General features: G+C 48.3%; 1 protein-coding gene across 1 annotated transcript in view; it reads right to left on the bottom strand.

The window, feature by feature from the left end:
• Nucleotides 1–2624: 2624 nt before the first annotated feature.
• LOC127586275 (EH domain-containing protein 2-like) overlaps nt 2625–20803 on the bottom strand; it is a 39643-nt gene continuing 21464 nt past the window's right edge. The window contains exons 4-5 of the mRNA XM_052044084.1: nt 7377–7541; nt 2625–5881 (exon numbers count right to left, since the gene is read on the bottom strand). Coding sequence (XP_051900044.1) covers nt 5345–5881; nt 7377–7541 — 702 coding nt within the window. The 3' untranslated portion in view covers nt 2625–5344. The remainder of the gene's footprint in view (nt 5882–7376; nt 7542–20803) is intronic.

Raw genomic sequence — 20803 nt, 5'->3', positions numbered from 1 at the left:
ATCAAAATGCTGAGAGCGAGGCAGAGTGGATGCAGGTAAGATGTTTCCCCTGTCTGAGGAGTCTAGGACCAGAGGGCACAGTTTAGAATAAGGGGTAGGCTGTTCAAGTCTGAGATGATGAGAAATGTCTTCACTCAGATGTTGGTGAACCTTTGGAATTCTGTCCCCTGCAGGGCCATCAAGGTTCAGTCATTGAGTTCACTCAAACAGACATAAATAGGTTTCTTGGAATTTTCAGGGAATCAGGATGGGAAAATGGTGCTAAGTTGTGGAAGATCAGCAACCATCTTGAAGCATGATGGGTTAGTTTAGATGGATCGAAAGGCTACTTCTGTTCTTATTTCTTGTGGTGAATCCGAAAGGCTCTCCAAGTGCCCCATCCAGGTAGGTTTTACGCATTGTGTGGTCTTCTGACCCCAGCACCTCTTCAGCCAGTGGGTTCCTATTGATCATTTCTTATGGTTGGTGGGAATTACCAACGTGAATCCGAAAGGATGAATGGATTCCTGCAAATTCCAATGACTGGATTGAACAGTTGAAGTCCCAGAGTGTGTGTGTAATGTGGTTCCACGTTGTTTTTAACCAGAAGCAGTCCAAATACGGTGACATTGCCCTTTTAAATCTGGAATCTTTATCCCCGGGAATGTTGTGATTGAAAAGGAATGTGAGACACAATAGCAGGAAATGGGACTGACGGTTTAACCAGGGTGATATAATCTGTTTGTAGCGGAGTTCATCGAATGTTGATCCTTTCCACAGACCTCAGCAAAGATTCAAAAGACAGACATGCATTTCTCTGGCACCTTTCCTTATCTGTGGATGGCCCAAAACACCTCTCAGCTCGTGAAAGGCGATTGAGGTCACTGCCTCACAGCTCCAGTGACCCAGGTTCACAGAACAGTACAGCACAGGAACAGGCCCTTCAGCCCACGATGCCTGTGCCAAACATGATGCCAAATTAAACTAATCCCATTGGCCTGTACATGATCCGTATCCCTCCATTCCCTGCATATTCATGTGTGTATGTAACAGCCTCTTAAACACCTCTATCGTATCTGCCTCCACCACCACCCCTGGCAGCCCATTTCAGGCACCCACCACTCTGTGTTAAAAAAAACGCCCCCCAACATCTCTTTTAAACTTACCACCTCTCACCTTAAAGCTGTGGTCTCTAGTAGTTGACATTTCTACCCTGGGAAAAAGACTCGATCTACACTACCTATGCCTCTCATAAATTTATAAACTAATATGGCAGAGGGATGGGAATCCATGCAGAAAGACACAGGGAAGCAAAACAGAGACCAGAGCAAAAGTTAGAAAAGAGAAAAGTAAGGGTGGAGTACAGAACAGTTAAACGTAAAGGACACAAAGGTTACTGGATTCTAAAAGGACAATGAGTGTGAGGGCACTTTATCTGAAAGCCTGTAGTATTCGAAACAAGGTCAGTGAACTTGTGGCACAATCAGTACAAAGGAGTATGATTTAGTGGCCGTTACAGAAACGTGGTTCCAGGGTCGAGATGAGTGGGAATTAAATATCCCAGGGTATCAGGTAATACGGAAGGATAGGCAGGAAGGTAAGGGAGGTGGGGTAGCGCTCTTAATTCAGAATGAGATCAGGGCGATAGTGAGAGACGATACAAGATCCAAGCAGCAGAATGTTGAGAATATCTGGGTAGAGATTAGGAACAGTAAAGGGGAAAAAAATCACTGGTGGGAGTTGTCTACAGGCCACCGAATAATAACGTTACAGTGACACAGGCAGTAAACCAAGAAATATCTGATGCTGTAAGAATGGAACGGCAGTTGTCATGGGGGACTTTGACTTCCACATAGACTGGGCGAATCAAGTTGGTCGAGGCAGTCTTGAGGAGGACTTCAGAGAATGCATCCACGATAGCTTTCTTAGATCTTGGATCTGGTTCTGTGCAATGAGACAGGTAAAATTAACCATCTTGTAGTTAGGGATCCTCTTGGAAAGAGTGATCACAGTATGATCAAACGGAGGGTGCAGTAGTTCGATCTAAAGCCAGTGTATTATGCCTAAACAAGGGAGACTACAACAGGATGAGGAAGGAGATGGGTAGTGTAGACTGGAAACACAGGCTAGACCCTTCGGCCCATCAAGTCCATGCTGACCATCGTACCATTTACACTAATCCCATTTTCTTCTCCCCACGTTCCCATCAACTCCACATGCAAACTCCACACAGACAGCACTGGAGGTCAGGACTGAGCCTGGCCTGAGCCACTGGAAGGCTGCAGCTCTGCTCACAGCCACTGCTGTGCCGCCCCATTGGATTGGATGTCCAAGGGACTCATCCCAAATTAAGGCAGAGGCAGATGCCAGCCGGGGTTCCTGTTTTCCTGATGACGGTGACCCCCCCCCCACCCTGCCCAACCCTCTTCCCAGAAGGAAATGCAGATCCCAAACGAGGAGACCCTCGGCCGTGGTCATGTCACAGTCGACTATCTCACCTCCACCCACCGTGCCGAGGCTTGAGGCTCACAGTGGGGCAGAGACGCTCCAGCGTTTGGGAACGTAGGTCACCACTGGCAGGAGGTAAAACAGAGGGAAGTCCAGCCTTTGGAACAGACAAGTGAATGTGAGACCAGAGTGGCTGAACACAGCTTGCTTTATTTAAGAATCACAATTATATAAGAGATCTCGTACATTGAAATAAAATTATCTATCAGATCAGGCAGAACAAACAATGAATAAAAACCTTATAAAACAAAGACAGAGCTACAGTGTTCATAAGTCTGTGCACAGAGAGCGAAATATGACCATTGCTTGGTGAAAATATATCTTACTGAGTACAAGATAAACTTAACTGTCAACCATTAGAGCTCCCCAACAGTAGGACTGCTTCACACACCGTTTTCAGTTTATATTTGCCCACCATTCTCCTTACACACAACTCCTCTTTTAAAGATGACTACTCCACCACTTTCGTCTGAACCTGCTCGTTCTCTCAGAGTGAGTTGGTCCAATGCAGGTCGGCAGAGATTCAGTGTAAGTGGTGGAGAGTAAGAGGGGAGGTAAGATTTTTTTTATCTAGGGTGCAGTGGATCTGTAGCCCACTGCCTGAAAAAAGTGTTGTCAGAAATCTATGCAACACTTAAAAAGTACTTGGATGGGAACCTGGAGAGCCATGGACTGCAGGGCTTTGGACCGAGTTTTCTGTTGTTGATCAGCATGGATACAATGGGCTGAATGGCCTCTTCTGTGCTATAGCTTCCTTCTGTTCAAGGATTAATCATAGCCGAGGGCTAAGACAGGAGTAAATTTATTGGGGCTTTAAAAGATTTATTTTAAAAGTTTTAATTTGAAAATTACTAATAAAACGTGGTGGAGGAAACAAATGGCAAACAGCAAAAAGGACAAGTGTTGTCCAACTGGGTAATGGAGGGAGCACCTGGTTTTCTGATTGGCTGTGGGAAGGCATTGAAAAACCAGTGGCAGGAGTCTGAGGGTAGGGCATCATGAGGATTGGAGTATCAGGCAACCAATGGTGGGACAGTGGGGAACAGGACAGTGGGAGGCTGGTGCAAGTAGAGTTGGCATCCCTGATCCATGGCTGTTGGGTGATTCCACATCACAAGAACGTCCACAGTCCTGGCGAATTCTGTGGCTCAGCTCCAGCCCCAGCCCCAGTCAGGAGTGCGGGGGGTTCTTGAGAAAGTAAGAGGGGGTGAGAGTCATTGGCAGAAGTGGGGAAATGGAACCCATCTCTTCCAACTTAAAGACGGGAGGTCCAACAGCTCAGGACTCAAGACAATGTACCAAGTGGAGGTGACCAGCAGATGCACTGGCTTGTTCCAGTGCGAGCATCATCTCCACCAGGACAAACTTGCACTTCGGTACAGATATGAGGGGTCAGAGTTCCCACACTATCCACTACACATTAACCTTTGGGGCAAGGTCCACAGCTGGGTTCCTGATCGTCCCATCACAAAGACAGCTGTGGAAATTGTTAAAATCCCCACACAGACAGACAAGCACATACAAAGACAGACACAAAAAGAAGTTTAACTGCATGAATCCATAAAATGTTTATATACACCAACATAATATGGCACTTTAAGGCTGGATGCTTGGTAAGAATATACTCTGCTCTATCTACACAGGCAGGTGGAGAAAGGACATTGAGAGCACTGACCCTTACTGACCCTTGGCATCAGGGTGGATCGACAAGCAAGGGTCAGAGAAACCAACTCTTCAGCTTTGAGCAAAGGAGGGAGAGGGGAGAATTCAAGTCTCAGCAGTGAACTTGGTTACTAAACAGTTAAAGACAAAATGCTGGAAACACTCATCAGGTCAGGCAGCATCTGTGGAGAGAGAGAGAGTTAACATTTCATGTTGATGGCCCTTCATCAGGGAGTTCTGTTAAAAAGGTGGCGACACGAGAGACTGCAGATGCTGGAAATCTGGAGCAATGCACAAAGTGCTGGAGGAACTCGGCGGGTCAGGCAGCATCTGTGGAGAGAGATGGACAGTGGACATTTTGGGTCAAGACTCTTTGTCAGGACCCTTCATCAGGACCCGTTGAGTTCCTCCAGCATTTTGTGCATTGCTCTAATTGACAGGTGATTGGTCTGAAATGTTAACTCGTTGGTGCTGGACACATTCGGCTTTCTCAGCACTTTCTGTTTCTATTTCAGAATTTCCAGCAGAATTCTGATTTTGTATTAGCATTTAACCTTGGCCCCTACTTCAAGCTAAGCCAAGCCAGTGGAAGCAGGGTGAGGGGAGGTGAGAGGTGACCTCACACAGGAGGAGGATCACTGGGCATGATCCAGGTTTGGTGTCGGAGGCCTAGTCCCTCTGTGTTACTAGGTGGTTGCAGGCTAAACTGGGGATACCTTGGTTTGTGAATTCTCAGGGGGCATGGGGGTGGGGGGCTTAGGGCTTGATCTACACAAGAGAGTCAGGGCTAAGGTGCCTTCTGAACGGTTCCTGGGGAATCGGAATTGATTGGAAATGTGTGAAAGAACTTTGGTGCCACAAATGTATGAAAGATTAACAGCGGGAGGAGCGAGCAAGCAGAATTTGGGGAAATGCTGTGGTGGTCTTTGGGGGGAAAAGGGCAGCCTTAACCCCTGCACCTTGCACCACCTTACACTTCAATTGACAGGTGAAGGAGTTTTAAGCAACAGTGTGTAACTTTGCAAAGAGAGAGATGGGACCCATGGTCCTGGAGACAGTTTGGGATCAGCATCGATCCAGAATAAATCCACAAAGGCCAATCACTTTCCCCCTTCCCCTCAGCCCCTCCTGTCTCCAGGACACAGTCTGCAGCAATCACTTATCGAGCAGAAGACCTCCGCTTCCTCCGCAGAGGTTACTCAGCCGATCCCACCTGTCTCCTCTTGGACGGGGGGACCAGGTAACCTGGCAACTCGCTGGGCAGCCCATGGCCATCCAACTTGACCTCAATGAGATGGCTGGCCAGGGCAAACTCTTCGTCATCCAGCATCCCGTCCTTATCAACGTCAGAAAGCTTCCAGATCTTGCCAAGGACGGAGTTTGGCAGTTTGGTGGTTACCATCCAGTTCTTGGCCTTGACCCCATTGATTTTCCCATCTGTCGGCGACAGGTTGTAGAAGATCTCGTCGTACTTTGGCTTGTCCTTCGTGACAACCCACTCATCATCATCCGCTGCCTCGTAGGCCCCATCGCAGATCCCTTCTATGAATGGCCCGTTGGAGGTCCCATCAAACGCTCCACCGTGCACCATCTGCTCTGGCATTTCCAGCTCTTCCTGTCTCACCAGAGGCATCAGCTTGGCAATCTCGTAGGTCAGCATGTCATCCAGCGCCTCCATCATCTTGGGCTTGAGAGAGGGGAACTTGGTGAAATCATGGATCATGAGCTGCTCCTGTAGGGAACACATGTTGGGTCAGTCCCAGACTCAGCCAACACCCCAACCCATGACCACTGAATCACAGCACAAGACAGCCTGTTACACTGGGCAAGCATCCATTTTTATTTTCTGAGTGCCTGCAGCAGAGTAAACAGCCCTACTCTGCTTCATAGGAACCTTCACAAAGATACGGGAGGGCAGGTGGCAAATTCTTGATCAAAGAGACCAGTTTGAGCAGCATCTCGAAGGGACAGAACTGAGATGCTAACTTAGAAACTAAGGGAATGAAGAGAGACGAGGTTAGAGCAGAAAGTGGCAGCAGGGTGAAAGATCAGTCATGACTGTCCTGATGTAAGGGACCAAGTGGCCTCCTGCTTCTAGGATTGGACAATAGATGTTGGCTTTGCCAGTGATGCCCCTATCCCGGAAAACTTCTTACATTCTTATGTGAAACTTAGGGAGGGAATTCCAGAGCTCAGGAAGCTAGAGAAACAGCTGCCAATTAAGGCCAGTATTGGACAGTGGCAGATCTTATAGAGAGATTACAAGTAAAGGTTGAGGCTCCAAGCTGTCATGCAGCACCATGGTTCAGTACTAGTGGTCATGTCAAGGACCTAATAGACCAGAGCACGTGACTGCCTAATCTGCAACAGACAAAGTAGAGGAACTGTCCCCGTGCAGTGGTTCAGCAACGTAACTCAGCGTCTTCAGGACAGAAGGAGAGGAACTTGAAAGCCCACATTGATGAAGCAACCAGAACGGAAGTAGTGCAGAGGCGATGGGCTCGACCTGTCCCAGGGATGGGGGGCTTCAGTTCTGCAGGGTGATTGAAGAAGCTGGGGCTGTCCTCTTCAGAGGAGAAATGGTTGAGGGGAGATTTGATAGAGGTGCACAGAATCATAGGAGGCTTTGACTGAGAAAATAAGAAGAAACAAATGCCAAAAGGATCTGTGATCAGAGGACATAGGTTGAGTTGGAGGAAAGGGGAGCATCACTTTTGTGCAGCAAGTTGCTGTGATCTTGGACAAGCTGAGATGGGCAGTAGAAGCAGATTGAACAGAAACTTCCTAAAGGGAACCGGGGAATCACTGGGAGAGAAGAACTTGCAAGAGCAGGGAGAGGCACTGACAGATTTACTGGGATGATATGATCTCCACCAACATTGATCCTTTACACAGACCTCAGCAAAGACTTGAGAGACATAGTTGTGTTCCTCCGCTACCTTTCACCCACTCTGGATATCCCAAAGCTCCTCACAGCCAACAGAACACCAGTGAAGTGAAGTCGGTGTCGGAAAATACAGAGGCAACTTTCAAAGGGGGATTAGAGAAATGCCCAAATGGGCAAAATAACTTGCGAGCTTGTGGGCAGAGAGCAGGGGACCCTCCAATGGACCAGCACAGGCACAATGGGCCAAATGGCCTCAGCATCCCATGTATGATTGGATGTTGCTGTGGATTAACTGCAGACAATTGATATGGTGTCTCTGGGGTGGTGAGACTGCACTGACCTGCATTTTTGTGCAGTCTGGGAAGTCTCCCGGAGAGATGTGATGCTCCAACTGGATCTTGGCGAATATTTGTCCCAGTTTTGAAATCAGCTGTTTCTTCTTATTTTCTTTCCCAAACATTGAAGGCATTTCCTTCTTCAGGTGGCTCATGATGTGGGCGTGGACCTGGACGGAGGGAGAGAGAGGATGAAAGCACTGCTGGCCAACAGCTTCTGGCACACACCATCCTGGTCATTCGTACTGAGAGGTTATCCCCACCTGGACAAGTTGAGCAGGAAGGGCTCTGTAGACCAGCCTAAGGACTTCTCATAGAATCATATGGCATGGAAACAGGCCCTTCGGCCCTCTAAGTCTGTGCTAACCATCAGACACCCATTTACACTAATTTTATTCTCCATTCTCATCAGCTCTCCCCTGATTCTAGCAGTCACCCACACACGTGGGACAATTTAAGATAAGATTTCTTTATTAGTCAGATGTGCATCGAAACACACAGTGAAATACGTCTTTTGCGTAGAGTGTTCTGGGGGCAGCCTGCAAGTGTCGCCACACTTCCGGCGCCAACATAGCATGTCCACAACTTCCTAGCCCGTACGTCTTTGGAATGTGGGAGGAAACCGGAGCACCCGGAGGAAACCAATGCAGACATGGGGAGAACATGCAAACTCCTTACAGACAGTGGCCGGATTTGAACCCGGGTCGCTGGCACTGTAGTATCGTTACGCTAACCACTACACTACCATGTCTGCCCAACCACAACACCCAGGGGAAGCCACACGGTCACAGGGAGAACATGCAAACTCCACACGGACAGCGCCGGAGGTTGGGATTGAACTGGGGCCCTGAGAGGCCACAGCTCTACGACCTGCACCGCTGTCCTTGGGGAAACTGGAGAGCTGGGTCTGTTCCATTTGGAGCAGAGAAGGTTAAGAAGATATTTAACTGTGATGTTCAAGATCATGAAGCTTCTGATAGCGAAAATAGAACGGGTTGTGGATCTTTGGAGTTATTCCAAGAGCTGGCATAGACTTGATGGGCTGAACAACCACCTTCTGTGTCCTGAGGAAATATGAATTCATACTCACTCATAAATCCAACCAGGAATTCAGGACAACTCCATTTCCCTGAGTGTGAGGTGAGTGTGGAACTCGCTCCCACTGGGAGGGGTTTAAGGGAAAAGCAGAGAGGGTTTCAATGAGAAAGGAATCGAAGGGGGTGGTGGTATTGGGGGCAGGAGGTGGAGAGGAGTGGGAGCAGCCTCGTGCAGAAGAGAATCTCCAGCATGGTGCAGGGGATGAATCACCTTCTGTGCTGTAAATACTTCACAATTGTAACAAACTCGAGGTGTAGTCCGAACATGTCCAACTGGCAGCTGAAAGGGTCCAAGACTGAGGAAGGTTTGAGCAGCAAAGCACAAAAGCCAAACAATATCAACCAGCAGAAGGGGCTGCCAGAGGGCATCGGCACTTGAGAACATCAGTGGCAGCCGTTAATGTGAACCAGGTGCTCGGGCAGGCACAAGAACTTCAAAGCATCCCAGCTCCACAATAAGGGAACTCCCACCTTCTGGCCTATTGCTTTTTTAAAACACAATTGTCAAAACACACTTCAAATCTCGGAAGCCTTTTTAGAAACACTTGACTAGAAACCACCGCGTAACTTCATATATTTTCTATCTCTCTCCTCCCCCTCCCCTCCCTCTTGCCCCCTCTTTGACCCTCCTCTCTTCCCTGTCCCTGACCTCCCTCCCTCCCTAATGATCATTCCGCTGCCTCTCCATTTCCTTTCACCACGCTTTCTTCTCACTCCCTTCCATTAGAATAATTTACTTCAAGGGTGGCACCTCCCACAGTGTGACCCTCCCTCGGTACTGCCCCTCCCACAGTGAGAGCTCCCTCAGTACCACCCCTTTTTTTAAAAAACATTTATTAGCTAAAAGCTCTACAAAAGGTCAACCAGTGTCAACACACGACATCTAATACAGAAAAGAAGAAACAACTAAGTACAGAGCTACAGTAAAATAATGCGAACTAATACCCACGAAACACACATGCAACATTACACCCGCTAACGCAACACGCAACATTTCAGATAAGAATTGCGTTCATACCATCCACGACACACGTGATCCCCTGAGGGGCCCACTGAGCGCGGAACTCAACCAGGGTGCCCGCAGAGACCGCGTGCTCCCTCTCCAAAGACACCCTCGCGTGCACGTAAGCCTGGAAGACGGGCAGGCATGCAGACATGGCCGGAAACCTCAGCCGCCCGTCGCCGCGTCCCGTGGATGGCCAGCTTGGCCAGGCCCAGCAGAAGACCCACCAGGAGATCCTCTGCATGACCTGCCCCACACTGCACCGGGTGACCATAGATCAGCAGCGTCGGGCTGAAGTGCAGCCAGAACTTAAGCAGCAGCCCCTTCAGATATGCAAAGAGGGGCTGCAACCTCTCGCACTCCACGTACACGTGGTACACCGTCTCCTCCTGGCCGCAAAAGTGACAGGCGGCCGGGGTGTCGGTGAACCGGCTCAAAAATCGGTTGCACAGCACGGCCCAGTGCAACACCCTCCACCCCAGGTCAGTACTACCCCTCCCACAGTGTGACACTCCCTCAGTACCGCACTGGAACTTCAGTGTGGATTTTGTACTTCTAGTTTGTGATTAGGGTTTGAACCACTGATCTTCTGGTCCAAGGGTGTGCATGGTATTCTCTGAGCCACCTTTAGATCTTGTCCACACCCCTGGTTTAGACTGATCATTGTTCACCAGTGTTCTGCTAGTAAAGCACCAAGTCGTTTGTGATGCGCGAGTGCCTGTGAGTTAATGCAGTCCCTGTCGAGGGGAAGTCCAAACTTGCCTTGGATTATATTCCTGGCACCTGAACAAAAATGTGAGAGATCTGAGGATCTGTAAAAGCTGCAGCTGGAATAAAGCATCAACAATAAAACCGCAGGAGCAAGCAGCTCACTGGTGTTTGAAAACTGTTTTGCTTTTCCATGGAGTCTGTGTGATGTGGAAGGAACCGAGTTGTACAGAGTCCTGGTTCCCCACACAGGGAGTGGTCCCGGGAAACACAGCTGGAGGAGGAGAGAATGGCCTTGCAGAGGAGCAGGACGGATTTAGCAGACCTGTTCCTTGATTTCAAGACTTAAATTATGAGGAGAGATTCCACAAACTAGGAGGTACTTTCTAGAATCCAGAAAATTATTTGGCAATTTGATGGTTTGCAAATTAAGGGGAATGGATGTAGTGGATGAGGAGGAACTTTGCCCAAGGTTGGTGAGTCTGGTTCCAGGAAACTCTGCCTCAGGGAGCTGGCGATGCAGAGCCAATTGTTAACTGTTGTGTTACTGAAAAGTATTCGGGATTTCGGGAAAAGGTGGATAGGTGGAGTTTGGAGACGTCAGCCATGATCCCATGAATGTCAGAACAAACTCGGGGCTAAATGTCCTCCCCCGTTCCCTTGCTTTTAAATGATATTTACATAAGGTGCTAATGTTAGGCAACATCCTAAGGCAGTGTACAGGAACATTATCAGACACCGATATGATACCGAATCGCACAAAGAAATATTGGATGAAAATCAAAAATTGCGGATGCTGAATATCTGAAACAAAAGCAAGTTCAGTGTCTGTGCAGAGAGAAACAGAATGTCAACTGGTCAGAACTGAGGAGGTATTCGGGCAGCTGACCGTTGGCTCAGTTATGGAGGGAGGTTTAAGGAGTCAATTACTGGGAGAGGGAGGCAGAAAAGTACATGGAGGGAGTTTCGGAGCTCAGGACCCAGGCAGTGGAAGGCACAGGTTCATGAAAAGGCAAGAACTGGAGGAGAGCAGGGATCCTGTGTTCCAAGTGGGAGCAGGTTACAGAGATATGCAGGGAGCGAGTGTAGGGAGGTTCTTGTACACAGTAGTGGGCCACTACAATGCACCGACCATGAGCTGTGAGAAAAAGCATAAAAATGTATGAAAAAGGAGCAGAAGTAGGCCATTCAGCCCCTCAAGCCTGCTCCGACGTTGTAAGATCATGGCTGATCTGATCTTGGCCTCAGCTCTACTTTCCCGTCTGTTTCCCATAATCCTTGACTCTCACCAATAATGTGCCGAATGTGTGGGCCGCTGCTCTTGCCGCTTTGAATTATACCCTCCTCTTCCTTCCTTCAACTCATTCCCCCTTCTCCTTCGTCCATCCCCGGCACCCTCCAGGCAGACTGCTGTCCTCTCCCATCTCTCCGCCCCTCTCCTGGCACCACATGATGGGCCAAAATAGCCTCACACAGGACAAGATGGGCAGGCAATACAAAATCAGCGGAAGGCATCACAACTCTGACAAGTCATTAAAGAAGCAAACCCTTTTGGACAAAGTTCCTCTCGCTTGCAGATTAATTCATCAAAGTGTTTGGAGAGGAAGATCTTAAATACAAAAATCTTGCCAAACAATTCTTGATTACGTTTCACCCTTGAAAGAATAAAGGTTGTAGGGTGTGAGGAAACAGGTTTATTTATTTTACAAATCAGCTTCTCCTGTTTCCATTTCATGTTAAGCCTCAGGGTTAGAGGTTCAGGTCTCAGTCCAGCGTTTGGTCAGTGCGGGTCTGTCTCGCTGTGAGGACCTGGTGTTTGTACGGAGACACCGAGTCTGTTCTGTGGGCAGGGACGTTCTACAGCCAGTGGAAATGTCAAAGCTCCCTGTCCGTCTGTTCTGACCTGTGGAACTCTCCTGCACCAGTGATATCTCTGTCAGCAGCTTGGCTTCCTGCCAGACACAGTTATAGAGTTGTACAGCACAGAACACAGGCCCTTTGGACCAGCTGGTCCATGCTAACCAGGTTGCCCAACTGAGCTAGTTCCACTTGCCAGCTTGTCTCTCTCTAAACCTTTCCTATCCACGTACCCAACTCTACACTGGCAGCTCATTCCATGTACTCACCACCCTCTGGGTGAAGAAGTTGCCCCTCAGGTTCCCTTTTAAATCTTTCCCCTCTCACCTTAAACCTGTGCCCTGTAGTTTTTGACTCCCCTACCCTGGGGAACAGACTGTGACCATCCAACTTATCTCATCCCCAGATGTTCCCGCTGACATATCTCTCAACGACACTCAAATCCTTCCAGAACACGAAGACACAGGAGAATGCAGATACTGGAATCAGGAGCAACACACAAAATGCTGGACGAACTCAGCAGGTCAGGCAGCATCTATGGAGGGCAATGGACAGTCAATGTTTTAGGTCGAGACCCTTCATCAGACCCAAAATGTCGACAATTATTTTCCCCCCACAGACGCTGCTCGACCCGCTGAGTTCCTCCAGCAGATTGTGTGTTGCTCCAGATTCCAGCATCCGCATTCTCCTGTGTCTCCATTACTGAAACAAATTATCTTGTCGTTATCACCAGTGGATGGGTAAAAGGATTAGAGGGGAGCTGAGGAAAGGTATAGCGTATAAAAGTAAGGAAGTGTTGATGAGGGTCTACAGGGCACTAGTGAGGCCTCATTTGGAATATTATGCGCAGTTTTGGGCCCCACATCTTAGGAAGGATGTGCTGACGTTGGAGAGGGTTCAGAGGAGATTTACGAGGATGATTCCAGGAATGAAAGGGCTTACGTATGAGGGGCGTTTGTCGGCTCTTGGACTGTACTCACTGGAGTACAGAAGAACGAGAGGGGACCTCATAGCAACATTTAAAATGTTGATAGGAAAGGACAGAGTAGATGTGGCTAGGCTGTTTCCCTTGGTGGGTGAGTCCAGGACCAGAGGGCACAATCTTAGAATTAGAGGGTACAGTTTCAAAACAGAGATGAGGAGAAATTTCTTTAGCCAGAGGGTGGGGAATTTGTGGAACTCCTTGCCACGTACAGCAGTGGAGGCCAGATCAGTGGGGGCGTTCAAGGAGGAGATAGACAGATATCTAAATAGTCAGGGTATCAAGGGATATGGGGATAAGGCCGGAAATTGGGATTAGAGTAGGTTTTTCTTTTGTTTTCCCCGCCCCCCCCCATTCCCCGTTTCTCATTTCTTTTTTCCCTTTTCCTTGGAGCAGACTTGATGGGCCGAATGGCCTGCTTCTGCTCCCTTGTCTTGTGATCTTGTGAAAAGTTTCATCCCCCAGAGGGTGGCTGGAATCTGAAACACACTGCCTGAGGGGGTGGGGGAGGTGAAGACTGAAGCATCTGAACAAGCTCTTGAATCACCAGGGTAGAGCAGGGTGTGGATCAAGTGCTGATAAATGGGATGAATTTAGATAGTTGCTTGATGATTAGCATGGAAATGATAGGCCGAAAGGCCTGTTTCTGTGCTGTCTACGAATCTGGTATCTAGCTGTGCAACTAGGTTGTCACCTTTCCTGCAACAAGAGACCACATCTCAAGAAGTTCTCCATTTGCAGGATGTGAAGGGCGCTATGGTGATGCAAAACCTGCCCTTCATTAAACAGTTGCAGTCTCTGTGATCTCGTCAGCAGGCAGTTCGGCAAAGGAAGGCAATCTGGAAAATAATTGCAGGGTAACACTCCAAACAAAAGCATTTCCTGGACCCAGATAATGATTTAACCAGTCCCGCCCTGTGGCTGAATCTCACAGGATGCAAGTGCGAAGGAAGAAAGGAAAGCAAAGGCATCATTGTTTCCAGTAACGTGTAGTGTAGTCACAGCAGTGGAACCGGCACCCTCCTCCCCCAGCCCTGAGACTGCAGGCTATGAATAGGAAGGAGGGTGGGGGCCCTGTTATATTAAGAAAAACAACCTTGTGAATTATTCTCACAGCTGCTGCGCTCTGGTTTGAGAGTTGCAGAAGACTGGAACTCGGAACACCCCAGGTGAGTCTCCCGACGTCTGGAAGGTTGTTGGAAATGTGTGGTCCACCTTCCTTCTCTCCAGGCCCGGTCTGATGAAGATTGGGCTGCAGTTGGCATTCATAATGTCCCAACTCCACATTCATCGTTCCTTGTGTTATAACCCACGTCAGTCACTGACTGACCATGCACAGGTGTCCGGTACAGTGCTGCCTTGTCAGGGGTCCCTGCTTTGAGATGAGCCTGGCCTCAGCTCCTCTCCCAGCTGGATATTGAAGGCCTCTGCTTTGGTGAAGGGTGGAGAGACTCTCCCGGTGTTCTGGGACCAGAGCCTATCCCTCAACCATCATAACTAACGCAGATTAGCTGGCCATTGGCAATTTACAGTTTGTGGGAGCTTGCTGTACAAAAAATTGGCTGCAGTTGCCTCCGTTACAGCAGTGGCTAACTTCAGGAAATATTTTGTCACCTGGAAGGCACTTTGGGACATGGTGAAACAGGGTTTCAACAATTCTTTTCCCCCCACAGACACTGAGTTCCTCCAGCAGATCATTTGTTACTCCAGATTCCAGCGTCTGCAGTCTCCTGTGTCCCCGTTGGGACACGCTGAGGCTGGTAAAGGTGCTAGAGAAATGCAGGTCTGTCTTGTTTTTCCTCTTGTCTATATCCTTCTCATATCTCAGTCATTCCTGATAGTCCCTCTCTCTCAGAACTTGCTCCGTCCCCCCCTCTCTCCCCCGTCCCACCTCTGACCTCCCCCACCTCGTTCTCCTTCTCCTTCCATCAGCCACTCCCCATACTTGGAGCTTTGCTTGTTACAGCACAGTAAGAGGCCATTCGGTCCATTGAGCCCATACTGCCTCTCCACACAGTCACTCCCACTCCCGAGCCCTTTCCCCACGTTCCTGAACCTTCATTCTCCCTCAAATATCCATTGTTCACTTTCGAAGGCCGGAGTTGAATCTGCTTCCAGCACCCTGTCGGGCAGAGAATTCCAAATCAGGACTGCTCCCTGTGGGAAAATTCTGTCTTCTGTTATTTCCTGCTTTTTATTTATTCATTCAAGGGATGTAGACGTCACAGGCTGAGCCAACGTTTAATTGCCCCTCCCCAGTTGCCCTTGAGAAGGTGATGGTGAGCTGCCTTTTTGAACAACTGCTGTCCTCGAGATGTGGGTACACACACAATGCTGTTGGGGAGAAAGTTCCAGGGTTTTGACCCAGGGACGGTGAAGGAACTGCGAAATATTTCCCAGTCAGGACGGTGTGTGGCTTGGAGGGCAACTTCCAGGGGGTGGTGGTCCCCGGGCTTTTGCTGCCCTTGTCCTTCTAGCTGGTAGAGGCGATGGGTTTGGAAGGTGCTGTCTGAGGAATTGGAATTGTCAGTTGTACTGAGGTACAGTGAAAAACTTGTCTTGCATACTGTTCATACAGATCCATTCATTACACAGCGCATTGAGGTAGGACAGGATAAAGTAGAAAGCAGAATAAAGTGTATCAGCTACAGAAAAAGTGCAGTGCAGGCAAATAATAAGGTGCAAGGTCATAACGAGGTAGATGTGAGGTCAAGAGTCCATCTTATCATACTAGGGAACCATTCAATAGTCTCAAAACAGTGCAGTGTGGTGCCGGAGGACTGGAGGGTGGCTCATGTTGTTCCATTGTTTAAAAAAGGATCTAAAAGTAAACCAGGTAATTACAGGCCGGTGAGCCTGACATCAGTAGTGGGTAAATTATTGGAAGGTGTTCTGAGAGATCAGATATACAAGTATTTGGACAACCAAGGGCTGATTAAGGATAGTCAGCATGGCTTTGTGCATGGTAGATCGTGTTTAATGAATCTTGTAGAGTTTTTTGAGGAGGTTACCAAGAAAGTAGATGAAGGAAAGGCTGTGGATGTTATCTACATGGACTTTAGTAAGGCCTTTGACAAGGTCCCACATGGGAGGTTAATTCAGAAGGTTCAGACACTATAGGTATCCATGGAAAGGTTGTAAACTGGATTTGAAATTGGCTGTGTGGGAGAAGACAGAGTGGTAGTGGATGATTGTTTCTCAGACTGGAGGCCTGTGGCTAGTGGTGTGCCTCAGGGATCTGTGCTGAGGCCATTGCTGTTTGTTCTCTATATCAATGATCTAGATGATAATGTCATAAATTGGATCAGCAAGTTTGCTGATGATACTTCAAGATTGGAGGCGTAGTGGGCAGCGAGGAAGGCTTTCAAAGCTCGCAGAGGGATCTGAACCAACTGGAAGAATGGGCCAGAAAATGGCAGATGGAATTTAATGCAGACAAGTGTGAGGTGTTGCATTTTGGAAGGACAAATCAAGGTAGGACATACACAGTAAATGGCAAGACACTGAGGAGTGCGGAGGAACAAAGGGATCTGGGAGTTCAGATACATAATTCCCTGAAAGTGGCGTCACAGGTAGACAGGGTTGTAAAGAAGGCTTTTGGCATCCTGGCATTCATAAATCAAAGTACTGAATATAGGAGTTAGGATGTTATGGTGAGGTTGTATAAGACATTGGTGGGGCCAAACTTGAAGTATTGTGTGCAGTTCTGGTCACCTAACTTTAGGAAGGATATCAGTAAGATTGAAAGAGTGCAGAGGAGATTTACTAGAATGTTGCTGGGTCTTCAGGAGTTGAGTTACAGGGAAAGATTGAACAGGTTAGGACTTTATTCCTTGGAGCGGAGAAGAATGAGGGGAGATATGATAGAGGTTTACAAAATTATGAGGGGCATAGACAGAGTTAATGCAAGTAGGCTCTTTCCACCGAGATTAGGAGAGATAAGTACGAGAGGACGTGGCTTTAGGATGAAAGGGGAAAAGTTTAGGGGGAACATTAGGGGGAACTTCTTCACTCAAAGAGTGGTGGGAGTATGGAATGGGCTGCCATCTAATTAGTAAATGTGAGCTCACTCTTGAGTTTTAAGAATAAATTGGATAGATGAATGGGAGAGGTCTGGAGGGTTATGGACTGGGTGCAGGTCAATGGGACTAGCAGAATACCATTTTGGCACAGACTAGAAGGGCCGAATGGCCTATTTTCTGTGCTGTAGTGTTCTATGGTTCTATGGTAGAAGCTGTCCTTGAAGCTGGTGGTACGTGCTTTCAGGCTTTTGTATCTTCTGCCTGATGGGAGGGGGGAGAAGAGAGAACGTTTAACGTGGGAGGAGTCTTTGATTATGTTGGCTGTTTTACTGAGGCAGCAAGAAGTGTAGACAGAGTCCACGGAGGGGAGGCTGGTTTCTGTGATGTGCTGAGCTGTGTCTACAACTTCCTGTGGTTTCTTGCGGTCCCGGGCAGAGCAGTTGCCGTACCAAGCCGTGATGCATCCAGATATGATGCTTTCTATGTTGCAGCGATAAAAATTGTTGAGTGTCGAAGGGGACATGCCAAATCTCCTTAGCCTCCTGAGGAAGTAGAGATGCTGGTAAGCTCTCTTGGCAGTGGCGTCTACATGTTTGGACCAGGACAGGCTGTTAGTGATGTTCACTCCTAGGAACTTGTAGCTCTCAACCTTCTCGACCTCAACACCTTTGATGTAAACAGGAGTGTGTGCACCGTCCCCCTTCCTGAAGTCAGTGACCAGCTCTTTTGTTTTGCTGACATTGAGGGAAAGGTTGTTGTCATGGCACCATGTTACTAAGCTCTCTATCTCCTTCCTATACTCTGACTCATCGTCATTTGAGATACGGCCCACTACAGTGGTATCATCTGCAAACTTGTAGATGGAGTTAGAGCAGAATCTGGCCACACAGTCATGAGTGTATAGGGAGTAGAGTAGAGGGCTGAGGACGCAGCCTTGTGAGGCACCAGTGTTGAGAGTAATCGTGCCGGAGGTGTTGCTGCCTATCCTTATTGTGGTCTGTTGGTCAGGAAGTCAAGGATCCAGTTGCAAAGGGAGGTGTTGAGTCCCAGATCTCGGAGTTTGGTGATGAGTTTTCTAGTCTTGGTGAGTTGCTGTAGTGCAGGCTGTAGATGGTACAAACTGCTGCTACTGTGCATCAGTGGTGGAGTGAGTGAATGGTGGTGGATGGGGTGCCTATCAAGTGGGCTGCTGTGTCCTGTATGGCATTGAGCTTCTTGAGTGTTGTTGAAGGTGCACTCACCCAGGCAATAGAGAGTGTTCCATCACACTCCTGACTTGAGGCTCGTAGATGGTGGGCAGGTAACGCGGCAGATGTTGAGAGCATGGACTATCTCCACTCAGGCAATAGAGAGTGTTCCATCACACTCCTGACCTGAGGCTTGTAGATAATTGTCAGCTTTGGGGAGTTGGGAGGTGAGTTATCCACCACAGGATCCCCAGCCTCTGACCTACTTGTTACTTTCTTTCAGCCTGTTAACCAATTTGCAGTCCACACCAGAATGTCACTCCTAATTCCTTGCACTGTCATCTCTGACCTCTTCCAATCTGGGACCTTATCGATGTCCTTCTGAAAATTAAACACCTCATCTACACCAGTTCCCTCGTCCACCACGCATCCTCAAAACTCCAATAGACTGGTCAAAGGTAATTACTCTTTCATATAATTCCACATCGACTCTACTCAATCCTATGATCTTTGGCCAGCCCTTTTCCCAATTACCTTCGGACCGTGTCCTCTGGTTCTCTGCCCTTCTGCCAATGGAAGAGCTTCTCTTTATTCAGCAGACTGATGAGATGAAACACTTCTGTCGAATTGCCCTCCAACCTTCTCTGCACCACGACGAACACCACTGGTTCTCCACAAGACTGGACTAATCCTTCCTGCACCCTCTCTGGGGCATTCACGCTCTTCCCAAAGTGTGGGGAACAGAGACGGACAAATGGGCGTCAACTTCATTTTCTATCTCAAAAGATAAACTTACAACGGTTGAAGAAGCTCCAGTGTTTCGGCATCATGGTGGGTAAGTGATTGGCCTGCAGGTCAGTGTCAGACTGCCTGTGGGATATTTACTGAGTCCTGTGGGTCGGTGCCAAGCACTTCTCAGTTCCTGCCAGAGAACTGTCAGCTGGTCAAAAACACAACCACCGAGGAAACTCTGTTAGCCGTGTCCCACATACACCGAGTCCTGTTCACCCATCCCCAGTCCTGATGCAGGGTCTCGACCTGGACAATTCCCCCCACAGATGCTGCTCAACTCACTGAGTTCCTCCAGCAGATTCCAGCAATTGCAGCCCCTTGTATCACCCACCACCCCTGTGCCTACTGACCCCCACTGACCCTTATGGACTCCTCAGTTAAGCAAAGCCTCGACTTTCAAATTCTTACTCTCGCTCTCAAATACCTCCATAGCTTTAACCATCCCTGAGCCTACTTGTTAGTAATACACCTCCAGCGGCCGGCGTACCGTCAGGTTTGGATTCCCAGCAACACTCCATTTGTGATCCAGTGGCTGAACTCAAGCAGAACAGAACGGACCCAACCAACTGACAGTGGTCCAGTATTAAACTCCAGGCTGGGGTTCCTGTTCCCAAGTGATGTCTTGTGATTTCTGATAGGAAAGGGGGAGAGATAGAGATAGGTAGACAGACAGACAGACAAGGAGACAAATAGCTAGATAGATAGATCGTTAGAAAGAGAAAGAAAGGGACACAGATAGGGAGAGAGATAACGAGATAAAGAAAGAGAAATATAGAGAGATGGAGAGATACAGCAAGAAATATAGAGACAGAGGGAGAAAGAGAGATATGACAGACATATACGTATAGAGAAATACAAAGAAAGAGAGAGTGAGATACCGAGGGTGAGGGATACAGGAAGAGAGGAATGCAGAAAGAGAGAGAGAGATACAGAGACAAAGTGATAGTGTGTCCGTGCATGTGTTTGAGGATGTGTGAACATTGGGTGAACACCAGCCCAAGCTCGGCTGCAAATCCCCCTCTCACAGTCAAACAGCCACGTTCGGGTTCTTCATGATCAGCCCTTGGCTGAACACAGAGGAGGGCTGACAGGTGCCTTGAGCGGACATGTCTGCACCAACAGACGGCACCTACCGAATGAGGTGGGTCAAAAATGGGAAAAAATATCAAATTTCATCGAAATTCCTTGAAAACTATTTTTAAAAGGAACTCTGTTGTGATTCCCTTAACAACAAAACTGAATAAACAGGATCTCGGAAAAAGTTGTTCAAAACCATGTCTCAATCTTATCTAAACATCGGGATGAGTTACTGGTTCCAACTGATGGTGTCTCTCGGAGTAAAACACCTTACCTGCACCTCCTGGCCCAAGAGGATTCCGGAGGAATAAAATAAAAATTGTGGCAGATACTGTCAGACAGATCCCCATGTCTGACACAAATAAACATTCCTTATCATGATAAAGATATGTTTGTGTTGGCTGCACCCTTGGCCCAGTGGAGAGTCCAACTGTAAGCAGGATCCTCACTATTTATGTCCGTGTACACACAGTCTGTGTGTCATGGGAACACAAGAGCCATGAAAGGGTCAGTGGGGCGTAAACTAGTTCACTGTGTGAATGGAAGCACACGGTCTTCTGAATGTTGAATAAACAAGGTCTCTAATTGATGGCTGGTGCAGCACTAAGGATGGGTCACACTGTGGGAGGGGTGGTACTGAGGAAGGGTCACACTGTGGGAGGGGCGGTACTGTTAGGGAGCACGCGGTTTCCGTGGGCACCCTAGCC

Source organism: Pristis pectinata, chromosome 35 (assembly GCF_009764475.1).
Source record: "Pristis pectinata isolate sPriPec2 chromosome 35, sPriPec2.1.pri, whole genome shotgun sequence".
Classification (NCBI taxonomy): Eukaryota; Metazoa; Chordata; class Chondrichthyes; order Rhinopristiformes; family Pristidae; genus Pristis; species Pristis pectinata.
The sequence above is the reverse complement of the archived record's forward strand: the minus strand, read 5'-3'. Positions and strand labels throughout refer to the sequence as shown.